Here is a 15,500-nt window from a genome sequence, read left to right on the forward strand (position 1 = left end):
ACTTTCCTGCTTCTCAGTGCTTTAGGCTGCCAGTGCCAGCTCTCAAGGTTTTCACACATCTGCTTTCTCTCAGGGACGCCAATCTGGCACTGTGCAGAACAAGGGTGCCTGCAGCACCTCCAGCATTTCCACACTGAAGTGCCCTCCCTGTGGCTTAACTGTGTCAAGCACTTACCCTGCAAAGTTAAAACCAGCTTTTATACACCCCCCCCTCCAATCTCCAGCAGACTGTACCTATTTGGGAAGCTGTTTATCCTCAGCACACCTGTTCTGTAGAAAGAGATGGTGGCAGATAAATTTAGTTCTTGGGTGGCAAGGGATACTATGATGTATTCCAAAATATTCAGCTTTTTGGGGAAAATATCTGTGCTAGAAGTGACTAATTGTTCCAGTGAGTGGTACACCCCACTCCAGCTTCAGGACCTGATGTCATACCTCTGTGAAAATGAAATGAGGAGAGAAACAGGCAGACACCAAATTACCCTCATTCCTTGCACAGCTCAAATCCTCACTTTCAGTCATAGACTGGTAGCCTCCAGGGATAAGAAAGTGCATTGTCAGAGAATCATTTCACCTGAATTTCTGCATTTTTCCTGAGGGCTCAAGAGGACTCTTTAGGTAACTAGTCAAAATCCGTAGGGGGAAAGATGAACTGCAAAGGGCTGCGGTGGATCACTTGGGAAAGAATTCTGCTTGGCCAGACTTAAACAGGAAAAAAAAAAAGAATAATGTATTCATATGAGCAATTAATTAATTTTTCTAGAAACGTTCTCCTGCTTAAATTATAACCAAGCCCTGGAACTGCTGAGTGCTATGATTTAATGCCCATAATTAAAGACTGTTGTCATCCCAAGCCCTCACTGTGCAGAGAAAAATCAGTTCAAGAGCAGGAGAAATGTTTTTTAAAAGTCAAAGGCTGATTAGCATGAATACTTGTGAGAAGGCTTCCAGCACACAGCCCTCAAATCTCCTGTCAGCTATCACCATCCCCAGGGCAGTGTGGGTGCACTTTCCCAAGCCAACTCATCCCAGTCTGCCCAGGTAGGTTTGGTCAGGCAAGGATCAGCAGGGTCCAAAACCCAGCTCAGCCTTTCCTGTGAAGGGCGAGACAAACAAGAAGCAGTTCAGGAATACCTGGCACTCCACAAGGGATGAGGGATGCTGACCTAGGACACCCTAGAGGAGATGTTGGCACTGTCTAGCCACTGTGGGCTCTATGGTGCTCAAATACCAGAGCATGAGGAGAGCTGTAAAAAAAAATACCCCTACATGAGGGACTGCACCATTCACACACCAATCCTTGAAATGTTCCTAAGCCTTTCCTTGGGAGTACTGCTTTGACAAGTGAAATATATTTTATTGTTTTATGATACTTAAGATGCATGAATAGACCCTGCAGCCTTCTTACCATGCTTCAGCTGTAAGTAACGAGTCATATAAATCATTTAAAAAGGAATTAATAGGGCCAGTAAATCAAAACAAACCGAGGGCACAAAATTTCAGTGCTGTATTCCACCAAAAGGACTTCCATGGCTCCTGAATACTCCTTCATGTTCAGAAATACGCACCTCTCTTGCAGTGCTTGGGTATGGAGCTCCAAGATACCTTCAGTTTATGTCAAATGTCCATGTGAACAAAGGGCATTTATCATGAGACTGAAGCAAGTGTCAATGGTAGATTGTTTTCAGATGTCAAGACAGACGACTATAAACTTTAAAACCTCCCTCTTCTGTTTTATTGACATGTAAATTGTTCAAAAATGTTCTCACAATTCAATAATTACAAAGACTTAGACTTACATTAAAAAAGTAAAAACCAGAAAACCCCCAAAGCAGTAGTGTCCAGCTCTAACTGAGCCCCTTTATCAAGAATCTGAGAAAAAGAGCAAGTACTGTCGAACACTTAACGTAACAGGATTAAATGTTGACTAGAACACTCAGTTTAAACTAAAGATAAGTGCACGTCCTATACAGTGTTTCAGAAAAGAACTTAGCCATTGGTATATCATTAGCCCATTTAAACGGAATTTTAAATAAGTGACATCCAACTGTCATAAAATTGGCACAGAAGGCACACTAGTGTGACAATGACAAACTGGATATGCCAGCCACTGAATTAATTACAAGCTTTTAATGAAACATGGTCACAAATCTTTGAGTACTAAATGTATAATACATGGAAGCATGAGATTAAATATACACGCAAAACATCACCGCACATGGGCCATTGCAAAATATACAGGAGTGTGTTGTGCATTTTCTACATGATCAATACTTGATTAATAATCATGGGGTCTTCATGCAGGTGAGGATACAATTAATGAGAAAGCAGCACCCCCAGTTACACATCCTTCACGTTCCACTTTGGTAACCAATGAACAGACTGATGTTTTAGTGCGATACAGTCCCTCGGGTCAAGCAGACTCTGAGGGCAATGTGTCCACAAGAAGGCTTGCTAGCTAAACAGCATAGTGTGTCCTTACACCAAAAACCCAGGAGAAACAACTTCTCAGGAGGAGAAGGGCAGGAATGAGGAGTACAATTTTTTTCACAGCAGTATTTTAAAAGCCCTGACTAATGACTGATGAGGACTAAAAGCAGGGAATGGTAAAGAGATAACTGTCAGTAGTCCTATGTACAAGACTAAAAAGTTGGTAGAAAGATAGAAATACAGTTATGCAGCTGTATATGTAATGGCTAAATGAATTAAAAGGCCACAAAACTATAACCAGCTTTTCTTTGACTTCCTGGTGATTCTACTGATGTTGGAAACTACCTACAGCTTCCTACCATTCTCCTTAAGATTTAGGAAAAAAACAGTTACAGGAAAAAGGGAAAAGTGTATTCATCTGAGGATGTAACTAGGCCTGCTCACATTTCCTATTTAGAAGTCCAAATTCTGTCTAAAAGGATTTCCTGCTAATCAGACATTACATCATTCTATAGAAAAATAATATTCCTGATATTGTAGCAACATTATCAGTAACTCTATTTCTCTTTCACCATAAGAATAAGACTATTTACTGGTGGCCTTAAATGCTCCTATGCAATAAAACTGTATCACAGCTGTGCAGAAAGGAATCAACCGTAACCGAGCAGTGAACAATTCTGCATAAAAAGCTCAACCGCTATTAGTAAAGAATTTTCTTCATTTCCATAGTTTGTATCTACAATCTGGATATATAATTATTCTTGTACAACCCTAGAGAGTCTGTGTCAGTCTTGGCACTAGCATCTGAGACGGCTTTGCCCTGCTGTTGAACACCAAGGAGTAGTGGGTGACAGGAGGTGGAATGGCGAGGGCGGTGGCGTTACGCATCACAAGTCGACTGGTCCAGTCCATCTAGTGTAAGCTGATTCCTATGAGGAGAGTTGGGACTTGGGGGACCACTTGGATTTGAGCTGTTAGATGGAGTAGAGTGTTTGGTGGAGTCTGAATCAGGCTGTTAATGAGAAACATTAAATAATTATGTTTACTTGAAGTGAATTCTTTACACTCAAAAGCTTTCAAAGGCACTCAAAAATGAGGGTGAGCAACATCGACAAAGCAGTGTGCATTAGATTAATTCCATAGTTAAACATTCAAGCAATTACTTCCATTACCATCAACAGGCTCTAGTGCAGTCCCAAAGGTGACCTTCTGACACAACTGGAATTATGGTAAAGTATGTGGAAATTGCTACATCTCTGGCTCCTCTCCTTTAGCCATTGCAAAGCTTTCCTGATGGAATGCATCTATTTGTTCACAATTTATCAGCCTGCAATTTTTATAGTCCAGGAGTAGCTTTATCTGCCCATGTAAACATAAAAACTATGGTCAAATCATCTTCAGTTTGGTGAGGAGGAATGAAACAAGCATTATGAACTGTTTAAAAAACAGCAACAAGCCTGTGATGTGCCTGACAAATGAGTGAAGGCTGCCAAGAATCTGGCTGGAGATCTGGAAACAGAATATACTTAGTGGGTATGTCCTACATCAATATCTAATCAAGACTATCCACAGTTATTTCCCCAGTATGAGATTACTTGTTGGATATTTGCCTTCACAGGCTGGTCTCACTTCCACAGGATGACTGGCCAGTTTCCCACTATTTTGGTGTATTATAATTCTGAACACTGCACAGATTCACAGCTAATGAAATACTGCACAAAAAAAAAAAAAAAAAAAAAAACACCAAACCTGTTACCACTGCAGCAAGTTGTGTTCAAGAAAGGGAAATATATACTTAGCAAATAGATTGAAAGGTAACATCCTTCAAGAATGCTATTCAGAAGATTTTGCATGGCTTGAACAAAAATAAGATAATCTACAACAAGATTATCCTAACATGATCCAGTTAATAAAGTCAAAAGCCATGGGGGAAATAGTATAAAGCCAAAAGGTGTTATTAGACCCTCTTTCCAGTTTCAAACTACTATTTTTTTAAGTTAAGCAAGTCATAAAAAATTGTAAGTGCTACCAAAAAGAGAAAACACTGTAAAAAATGCATTTTGAATCCCTCATTAGTCATGCCTACAAACAATTACTATTAGAGCACGGACTATAATGGAGTTTGGGAAGGGTGAGCAGAATAACTAACATAGTCCACCATAACCACCTTTGAAAACCAAGACTGTTTCAAAAATACTCATGTTTAGAGATCCCCACTTTTATGTGCTTTTAATGGCTAACTGAAGGTTACAAAGGAAATCAGACCACAGGAGCCATCACAACTCTGGACTTGGCATGTGCTAAGGCATCCAGCAAAAGTCTGGCTTCACTAAAACATGCTTTAAAATTCAGAGCATTATCTGGGCCTGCCATTTGGTACCAAAAAGCACTAAAAAATATCTTAATCAGGGACTTTACTTCCCAGGAATAATTTCTAACACTTTCCTTGCACAGACAGTGCTTTAGCAAAGCTTAGAAGAAAACACATGATAAATCACAGATACAAAAATCATGTATCTTCTCCACATTCAGGAACATCAGTTTTGTAGAGCCAGGGCATTTGGTGACTACAGGCACATACTCTTATTCTTGCTAAAAGCAGTTTTATGTATTAGAAATTTGATTCTTTCTCAAGTTACATGACAAAAAGTCTTCCTTAAGACAGCACAGAAAATTATCTAACTAGTCATATTACTTTGCTATTCTATGCTAATATCCCAGAGAACATTTTTAGGAACTTTGAGGACATTTCATCAATTAGTCAAATTTCCGTTGCCTATAAAGCTTAATCGAAGACATTACACTTCTTAAAATATCACCATAAGGAGATCTTCTCACAGCTTTGCTTTTGTGCTGGTATATCTAACTTGCAAGCATGTATTACATGCCGGGAAAAACACTTATGGAAAGAAAACATCTCCATAAACATCTCTAGGAAGTATTTCCTTGGGAATGTAATTTATTGGAAAAAGAAAGAGAACAATCTACGTCAGCAGGATATCGTCGGTCTCCGTGTACAGAAGCTGTTTTACCTCTTTGTCAAACTCCTGGTCAGGGTCGGACATGCTCCGGGAAGGCATGGCTGCTCCCACATCGCTGCCACCTGGAGAGAGAAAAGGACACAAGGCAGTTTACAGCTCCTGCTGGCATCACAGAGTACAGCTCAGAAGTGAGCAGCTTGCTCCCAGCCTTACTTGACGAGGGCCATGAGATGTAGGTTTTGTTTCTCTGCTGCTGCTGCTGCCGTGACAGGTTAGCTGAAGATGGACAGGATTTTTCATCCTGGGCAGGAGGTAGGACACTCTACAGTGTAAATGAAACACCTTGTTAGCCAGCAACAAAAGCTATCCAAGAAGAAGTTGTTACTCATGAAAACTTTACTGTGCTTTTGAAGCTATTACAACCCAGTGTTGGTAGAAAAACTGAACTTACTTGACCACATCCACATATTTTCAGTAACAGACACAAACCCTGAGAAAGACAGAGAAAGAACTAAGCCCCATAGCAGCCACTGAAACCTGTCAGCCAGCAAACCCTCTAAGAAGGGACAGGGACTGCACTAACAGCTCTGCTTTCCTTCTCCTCCTGCTGGAATGACAAATGCCTGACCCACATCTGGGCTATCTGAGAAGGACAAGAGAAAGCCTGACTAACAGCTCTAGCATGGAGGGTACATACAGATCATGTCTTCCTCTTGTAGATTTAACACTAAAATAGCTCATAAAATGCTGTATTAGTTAAATACAAAATAAAATTAATGCTATAAAGCACTGCAAGTCGCATGCATTTTAGTTCCCTCCACAGCATTAGTTTTTTACCCTTGTTATTGCTCTAGAATTGAAGTGCCACAAGCATACCATATTCCAGTTCCTAACAATTTGTAGCTACTCCTACCCTTGCTAGGGAAGCAGAGGAGGGACAGGAAGAGGAATAAAGCAGAAGGGAGCCTTGCAGTGAGGAATGGTCACTCTGGAGAGAGATTGCAGCAGAGACAGGGCTCATGTGATAGACGTGCTCAAAGCCTGTTGGGGGTGATACCAAGAGCAGAATGTTGAGAGGATGAGGGGAAAGGAAATTCATTCTGTTGTTTTAAGACAAACAAGAAAAAGGAAGGAGGAGAAACTGATTATATACAAAACTGCTAACAAGCTCCTGGCAATGATATCTGTCTTTCAGTGTCTCATTCATAAATCAGCTTCCAGTATTTCCTTGCACAGGATTTAGAAGCATTGCACAGCAGGAAGGTTCACCTTTCTCAAAAGGATTTAAAGAATAATTCAGTACAGGGATAATACTTGAGCCCATCCAGCTCATCTTCACAGCTTTCGTGAGCAAGAACAAATGCACATATGTATCCCTCCCTTATAAATGTATTTTACCAGTGGGAGGTCCATGAGGACCTGCATTCCATCTCCTGGTCCCATGTGAGCCACGTGGTTGAAATTTGTTGGGTTAGAAATCATCTTTGACCTTAGCTCAGGGTCTCTAAGCATTTCCCTAAAAAACAAGAGTGATTTTTACTATTAGCATTCCCAGTCTCTGCATGTCATCATGTATATTCAGATATTTTTTATAAATAAATTCTTACCGCCTTTGCTGTAACCGCTCTTCCTCAGGAACCTTAAATACAAATCTTCTTTTGCTCCTGGTTCGAAGCATTTGCTTCTTGCTATTGTCAGAGGTTTCTGGTACACTGAGGCCAGCTCCTGCTGTAACAGCACAAAGTCATTTCACACACAGAGGTACAGGCTGACCCAGACACATTCAACAGAAGTTTAATCTAGTGCAAAGGTAACATGGTGAAAATGAACCAGTTAGAATGAGTTCCACATTTCTACCCTTGTTCAGGACTCACCTGAAAACTTGTTCTTGAAATATATTAACCTTGGCGGCTCACAGTTAAGGAGGTTCAGTGTGCCATCCACGTTTAATGGTCTGATCTGTTTTGAGGAAGGAGACAGAATTACCTCAAGTCTAGCATACACTCTGAAGAAACACCTCATTTGAAAGTAACCCAATTAAGTTCAATATTCAAAGAAAATTACTTACCCTTCGCAGGCCAATAGTCTGGACCCATTCCATAGTGTTAACATCAAACACATCAACACCATACTCGCTATACACTGTTACATATGAAGAATTGCAACCTGCATTGATAGAAAACAAACAGAAAACCCTAATGTCATTTCAGTAGTGCAGAACTGACAAACATTTGAACAGATTTCAACAGTTACAAGTTTTCCACTATGTGCAAGATATATTTTAAAACACATGTTCAAAGCCCGAGTTTCAAATAGATTTTTTTGTGAGAATAGATTTGCTAATGACAACTACCAAAATTATGGAAATGTTTAAATTTGACTCTCAGTATTTTTTTAAACTTCACATTGCCATTTCATGAAATAGCAAAATGGCATCTGAAGTTTTCAGATGCATACAAATGCTAGGTGGTAGGAACTGAGCAGCTAGCTTTGCTATGGACTACTTCACTTCAGAAGAAGCAAACTTAACTACACATCTGCTGAGTACAGAGGAGATGAGAAAGCCACCATCTGTGAGCTGGATCATGAACTCATGATGCAGATCTGCTCTCAATTTCCTTCCTCTTTTGCTTACAATTTTCTACCTTTAGATATTCATGTATGGGTTACTTTCATCAAGTCAACAGAAAAATGTCACAGTGCTTAAAGCCCGTAACTCATTTTCTCTTTTCAACTTTTTTTTTTTTTAAGCATAAAAGGCATCAAGCAGACAAGTTTATTTTAGGTCAAATGAAAAGCAGAGATCTCTAGAGCTTTGTATCAACATGCTTCTGCTCATGTAAAGACTGTCTCCTGATGTAAAAAGCAGTTACTATAAACTTAAGGGACTTAATAGGGAGAAGATGCTTCAATGAACAAAATGAAAATAACCCAATAGGACACTAAACACATCACAGAATCTTCTTAGAAGAACTGAAGTACAGTTGTGGTGCTATTTTTTTAAGTTCATTAAAAGAATGCCTTGGACAGCTATCATAAAAATGTAACACAAAAGTGATTTATGGTCAAGCATCTATCACATGTGGTCTTAGTTGGCTTGGATGTTCAAAACAAGAGGGAGAACCGAACATCAGGCAGCAACACCACCTGTAGCCAAGGCTGGCACTTGCCAGTCAGAGCTGATGAGCTTGACCAGGTCTCAAGTGGTTCCCAGAGTCAGTGCCTGCCCATGCTCCAGCCTCCAGAGCAGCTGGCTCCAAGGCTTTGCAGCAGGCTGCACGGGAGCCACACAGCCCTAGGACAGCCAGGCTGGCTCAGCACAGGGCACAGCACCAGGCTGCTGTAGGGGCAACCCTGACGGGCCAGCCAGGGCTACAGCTGGGCTAGTGCTCACCCTGCCCTCTCCTGGGGCAAGGGCACTGAATGCCCCACACAAATTCTCTGTTTTAGCCCAAAACCTCTCTACAAGATGGTGTTTTACTACAGCAGAATCAGTTCCACTTTGTGGTCTTTCCTACGAAGACTGGCTGAGAGGGCTGGGGCTGTTCTCAGCCTGGAGAAGACTCTGGGGAGACTTCATAGCACCTCCCAGTACCTTTAAGAGGCTACAAGGGAGCTGGAAGGGGATTTTTTACAAGGGCATGGAGTGATACAACAGGAGAAATGACTTCAACCTGAGAATGGGTTTAGACTAGATATTAGAAAGAAATTCCTTATTGTGAGGGTGGTGAGGTACTGGTACAAGTTGCTCATGGAGATGTGGAAGTAGCTGCTCCATCCAGGCTAATGTTCAAGGTCAGGCTGGATGGAGCTTTGAGGAAATTGGTTTAGCAGAAGGTATCCCTGCCCATGGCAGGGGAGTTGGAACTAAGTGATCTTTAAGATCCCTTCCAATCAAACCATTCTGTAACTTTACAACCTCCAGGTGGGATAGTTAAACCCACCATCACTACTGACAGACACTAGGAGTGAGGAGGGAGGACAGGTCTAATGAAAAGGGAAATAATTCCGTTTCCTCTGACAGCAGAAAATGTTTCTGCTTCTACAAAAACAGCCCGAAGCACCACTCAGGACTGCACATACAAGAATGTTACAAAATAGTTTACAGCAAGAACACTTCTAATAATAACAGACAAAACCATTAACTAGCAATTTTAGTTTGCTGAAATGCAAAAAACTGTAAAGCTGATTAAGGAAAAGGAAACATTAGGTGTAGCTAATAATGTTTTAAAGTAAATTTGCCACTACATTGTTTCCTTGGGACTTTGCTTCAGACTTCTGTACAGAATTAGGTCAGAATAAAGTAAGCAAACAATTTCAGTTCAAATCAAATACAATTAAACACATTCCTATTAGGGCCTGGCCTGATCACCAATTCCTTGCTATACTACTTAAACAAAAAGCTATTTATTTTCTTCATTCATTCAAAAAATTTTAATTGCTATTTGAGCTTCAAATAGAAATACCAGATTTATCAACTGCCTTTGACTACTGAATATTGATAAATGCTCTGCATGTGCCTCTATTCTACCAAGGTGATAACCAGTGCTCCTGAAACAGACCTATACTATTTTTGGATACTGTCCCCCTAAAATTAAAACCAAAAGGAGAAATTTTTTATCTCTTATTTCTTTATGAATCTTTAGACTTGCAGTTACATTTCTTCTTCAACTTTCCATTGTACTTTGAGTACAGTACACAGAAGACACCCTACAAGCAACTGGATTTCTGCTCTCTAGGTGAACAAAAATCTTTATAGAATTTCACAGACAGGTAGTCTTGCACTGTCCTGCATCCAGGACTACTCTCTGTAAAAATTATTTTGCATTCCACTATTTATTCTTCTATGTTCTGTAGTAAGACAGAGCATTTCTTTCAGTATCCAGGATCTCCAAGTCCAAACCTATCACCAGGAAGAACCATGTATCTGTTAACTCATCAAAACTTAAACTCGATATTCAGAGACAAACTGAAGCAAAACTGAATACAATGCTGAGTATTTTTTGACAAATAAAGCAGCAACAGGGATATGGCAACAGAAAAACATATACATACTACAGGCAACAGGAGTTGCAGGCCACATTAGTTCCTGCATGCGTGACCTTCGACCTTGCGAATCGACGTAAACTCCCATATGGCTGAAGCAAAGCAGGTATTCCTCATTACTGAGCTCCACAGCACAAAGGGCATCAAAAGACTGCTGTGAGAGGAAGATAAGCGAGGGGTCATTAGGATTTACCAGGTTTATAGATTGTCCATCTCCCTGGATGGTCAACAGAGAGAACCCAGACTGGTAGCCAACACAGAGCTTGTCCTTGAACACTGTCATCCACTGTACAATTCCTGGAGCTAGAATTTCACTGAATTTTTTGTGGAAAGGTTTAGTTCTGTGAATTTCGTAGCAAAAAACCTGTCGTTTGACAGCCACAAACAAACAAGTAGAAGAAGTCTTCTTTAGTGTTCCAGTTGTAATCAATTGGCAGCCTTTAGTTTCTGCAAGCTTAATGTCAAAGTTCCCTTCTGACCCATCCAGAGAGGCCCAGGGGTAAAGGTGGACATGATGGTTCCGACCACAGATGAGGATGATGATTTTTTCTTTGGGAGCAAGCTCTATCTGGTACACCTTCTTGCAGTCAGCAGCTCGGACTATCACTGCAGAGGAAACAAGAGCTGCCATAAGTTAAACAGGAAAATCACCAGGCTCAGAAACACTGCAGTGCTCCATTGTGATGTCTGAAAATTAATCTAAACACAGACATGTACCAGGTGAGGAAGAGCACTTATTACACATGTTTGATTCTCTGCTATTAATTCTCAGAGCAAACAATGAAACAAGGCATTCCTGTAATCTTCTCTATTCATAAAAAAATCTCAACAACACTTTGTGGGAAAATGCTTCTTAACATGTAGGATAAACTGAGATATTCCTTTATATAATTGTATCTGTACCATCTGTACAGTGAAAGATGCTGCATCTTCAGGAGCGGGTTCCACCTCCAGGAAAACATCAGCATCTTCAGTAAATTTTGGAGGAAGACCAAATTAGCAGAATACACAGACAAGAAATAGAAAGTATTTAATCCTGAAAAGTGAGGAGACAAAATGCTGTACTGTTGGCAGATCTCTCAGCCAGGTACAAAAGCAGTACAGTAAGGGGGTGTAAAACACACATATGGAAAGGCAGAAAAATGCTCTCTGTGATGGGGAAAGAATGGAAAGGATGAGTAGGAATGGGCTTAGGCTGCAGGAAGAGAGGCTCAGACAGGCACCAGAAAAATCCTTTCAGAACAAGGACTAGTCAGGCTACCCATGGGGAGTTTTGCTATTTGCATTCTTTTAAAGCAGGGTTAGAGGCAGCTATGGGGGCTGGGTACAATGTGTGCTCTCTGGGGATCTTGGCTATAGAACTTTTAAGAATGTAGTGAGTATTTAATGGGGTACAAAAGAAGAGCAATTATAAACTAGGAAACTTAATAAGCATAAATCAATAAAATTAAATTGCAACTTTCATTTTTCTGCTAGCTGAATGCATTAAAAATATTTGTGAATTGTAGTTAAAAAAAGAGAATGCTTCATTGGAAATTCTTTGCGTTTTTTCAGTAACAGTTGAGTAATGTAGTCAAAGTTATCAAATACTTTAAACTTGGCAATAAGACTTTAGCTGTTTAAATCACAAAGTGCTGTTGTGGTGTATGTGAATAAATAGATGAAATGTCTGAAGAAATGCTCTATGAAATAACTGGCTTTGCCACAGAGAAATGGTTTCCTTCCTAGCTCCAACTCCAGCTTATTTGTCAAGAATTAAGCAATATTCTAACCAAAGACCTTTGCTATAAACAGTTGGCAGTTAATTAACACAAAAAATTACAAGTGCCATAAAATAAAAAACAGATTACGATTTATAAAAATGCTATTAACAAACAGAAGTGGCCACAGAAAACTCCTGCTAAACATCTCTTAACTTAAAACCAAAACTGATAATTAATTTTCACATTTACACATAACATGGTGATGCAGGTAATTGTTCCTTTAGGAAATGACCTTTCAAATTGAATTTACAGCTTTATTTTATGCAAGAATCTGTAATGGAATTCCTGGAATTATTTGCATCTCAAGTTATGTTTATATCTAACTACTTAAAGAATGATGACCACTGGACGTTTACTCAAAGGAATGGCATTCATTACTCCTAAAAAGAATTCAAAATATCTGCTGTCTCCATGTATAAAGCAGTTCCTACTGGAATTGGGCAATGTCTTATTCTAGAAGAATTTTCTTTTGACCCAAAACCACATCCGTGATATAATTCAATTTTGGAAGTCAAGTAAGTCTTTAAAAACCTATACTCACTCTTTATTTTACATTGAAATGCAAGCTTTAGCATGAGTAAAATCCAGCTTTCTAATAGCCACAAACTAATTTACAAAGAAAAAGGAATTGAGAAAATCACTGACTAGACTAACACCCCAAGATACTTTTGCTTTGGACACCATTGGTCTTCAAGAGAATGTGAGTGGCTGTCAAATTTCTGGAAGAAACAGACACAACATGGAGGCTTTAAAGGGAAGTCTACAAACTTTGTGTGTGCTGTGCACGCTCTGTGTACTGAAGCATTTTGATACCTGCTGTGGGAACACAGCTAAGGTGAGAATGTGTCAGAATATGCCCAGTAACTCATCCCTTTAATTTCAGCCAGTCATCTGAATGTAATGATAATGACCAAATTAGTGCTTATATCTCACATTCACTTTTCCTTCTCATCATTTAACTGAGTGCTTAATACTTACTATACAAGAAAGGCCGTTGTGCAACCTATATTACAGCAGCACTAAAAGTTATGGAGCTCATTATTTTGTATGTAATTACTGCATGCATTATGGCCTAACTTACCATCACGGGTCACCTCTATCACATACAGTCCTTCTTCTGAACCAATTGCTATTCTATCTCGATCTAAACCAAGAGGGAAAAAAAGGCCATTAATTCAGCTATGCTTGGTCTTATCTTCAAAACAGGCTGTTTGTTTTGAACAGCTGAAAAAATTTCTGCACTAACAGATTTTCACCAGCAAATCAATTTTGCTTGAGTTCACACAGTCTGTCAAAAGCATATTAAGTACCATATTGCTAAAACAACCTGCTGAACAACTCAACAATATCATTTTCTCCAAGTGGATGAAGAAACCTGAATATGAATGCAAGATTAGCATTTTTCGCCCATTATTAAATTCCTATGAAGGAATTCAGCTGAGGAATTAATTTCAAGATGTCAGTGCTCTCATTATAAAAGCCCATCTAAAAGTTCCAACCTTTATACACTGATAAAAGTTAAAACAAACATACCTACAATAGCAGCAGCTAAACTTGCTTTAATAAGAGGCAGTGTACTGTCATAGGCTTCTTGTGGAATATGCACAACCTGGTTCCTCAGCCTGTTTTTGAGCAGGATAGACTGCAACCCTTCTAGGATTCCAACCCACTTTCTCTTTTCATTCTCATTTTCTGTCAGGATCAGTAGAGAACAAGACTTTGAAGGCAAACCTAAGAGAGAAGCTGTCACCTTTAAAGAGAGAGAGACAGTGAAATTAGTTAGAGTAATAAAAGCTGTTTTTATCACACAGAACTGTGAATATAAACTACACTTTCTCATAACAATGTAATGATGTACTTAAGGGACATACACAACACAGTTAATACAGCCACAGTGCTTCAAAAAAATCGACCAAAAAACAACCACTGCAGAAGCCACAGTGGCTTTGCTTAGAAGTATTCATCCTTGCTTAAATATTCTGAATCCTAAAATATGGGCAGGGAATGCCACAATAATCAATGGATGGCACTAAAAGGCTCCTTCCTGCTCTGAACCATTGTTTGCCCTGATCCCTCCCTCCCACCCAACCACAACTTACTGAGAGTGACACACATGCTTTATGAGCCTGATTTAAACCCACAGGCATTGCTATCATCAGTTCTAGATTTTGATTTTGTTATCTAATTTTCCAAATATTTGTCCAGGGGAAGAGCACATCATATCTGCATTCAAAGCTCTGGAGGAAAGCAGTATTTGAGACTGAAGTACTGCATTCTCTCATGCCCCTGTGTTAAAAGAAAATCACTACGGCTTCACTTAATTTTCAGTTAAATCATCCCATAGATCTCAAAGGAGAATGTGTTCTAAGTAGAAAAACTATCCAGAAACTTCTGTTGCCTAAAGAATGTATGCAGTAATTTTTAATATTTTGGGTTTTTGTACTGCATGAAGAGACTAAAGCATTTATGTATCATGAGAACTATACTTTCAGCCACAAACAGGCCAACAGCTAGGATCAGCCCTTACTACAGACTCAAGCAACAGCAGTTAAACAGAAGAAAAGCAACAAAAGGTGTAAAAGTGCAAATCTGAAGGCTGCAACATGGAATATCAGACTTTAGCCTACATGCCATTATAAGACAATCATTGTAAGGATGGATGTTGTGGTAATGCAGCACACACACACACAATTCCTGGAAGAGTGAATGAAACAGTAACACTCATCTTGAAGATAAAATATATCTGAAAGTAAACTTGGGACAATAGGATGTCAAAGACAGAAGTTCAAAAGTAAGATAAAGGTGGAGGTGAAAGGAGGTAGGGAAAGAACTGAGTAGTCGCAACTGCTTGTAGCTCTTACTACCCTGCATAAAGGTTTGCTCCTGTCTAAACTGTAACTAAGCATTAATATTTTAAAGACAGATGGAGGCATAATGGATAATGTTTAGAAAACAAAACAAAACCAGATTCCAGCAATTATTTTCCCTTTGAAGTATATATTACTCCTCAATCTATTGAAGCAGGCAACTTAGATATAATAAAATGCAAGAAAAAAAACCAAGCAGTTAGTCATAATATACACTGAATTATTCATCATACAAAAATCCATTATCTGCTACAAAACTCAAGGCTTCTTGACTTGGACTGCTAAGCTGTGGGAGCACTCCACTACAGACAACTCTTACACTATTATTAGAAATGTGTATCAATGGTAGAACTTAAGACTGCAGTGTCTGAATGTCAGCATGACCTAACATCCAGCTTTAAAAACTAGTTACC

At 39.4% G+C, this 15,500-nt stretch overlaps 1 protein-coding gene across 17 annotated transcripts in view; it reads right to left on the bottom strand.

The window, feature by feature from the left end:
* Nucleotides 1-1,709: 1,709 nt before the first annotated feature.
* Nucleotides 1,710-15,500, bottom strand: part of CDC42BPB (CDC42 binding protein kinase beta) — a 90,855-nt gene continuing 77,064 nt past the window's right edge. For 6 of the 17 annotated variants that reach the window (XM_021541364.3, XM_021541360.3, XM_085580775.1 and 3 more), the window contains 11 exons: nt 13,754-13,970; nt 13,302-13,364; nt 10,467-11,063; nt 7,480-7,577; nt 7,286-7,370; nt 7,019-7,139; nt 6,810-6,927; nt 5,863-5,901; nt 5,625-5,733; nt 5,463-5,533; nt 1,710-3,442 (listed from right to left, as the gene is read on the bottom strand). In XM_021541364.3, the coding sequence (XP_021397039.3) occupies nt 3,311-3,442; nt 5,463-5,533; nt 5,625-5,733; nt 5,863-5,901; nt 6,810-6,927; nt 7,019-7,139; nt 7,286-7,370; nt 7,480-7,577; nt 10,467-11,063; nt 13,302-13,364; nt 13,754-13,970 (1,650 nt within the window). In that variant the 3' untranslated portion in view covers nt 1,710-3,310. The remainder of the gene's footprint in view (nt 3,443-5,462; nt 5,534-5,624; nt 5,734-5,862; nt 5,902-6,809; nt 6,928-7,018; nt 7,140-7,285; nt 7,371-7,479; nt 7,578-10,466; nt 11,064-13,301; nt 13,365-13,753; nt 13,971-15,500) is intronic. The other 11 variants (XM_085580779.1, XM_077783951.2, XM_085580777.1 and 8 more) reach the window with 3 other exon arrangements.

This window comes from Lonchura striata, chromosome 5 (genome assembly GCF_050655825.1).
Source record: "Lonchura striata isolate lonStrDom1 chromosome 5, ASM5065582v1, whole genome shotgun sequence".
Taxonomy (NCBI): domain Eukaryota; kingdom Metazoa; phylum Chordata; class Aves; order Passeriformes; family Estrildidae; genus Lonchura; species Lonchura striata.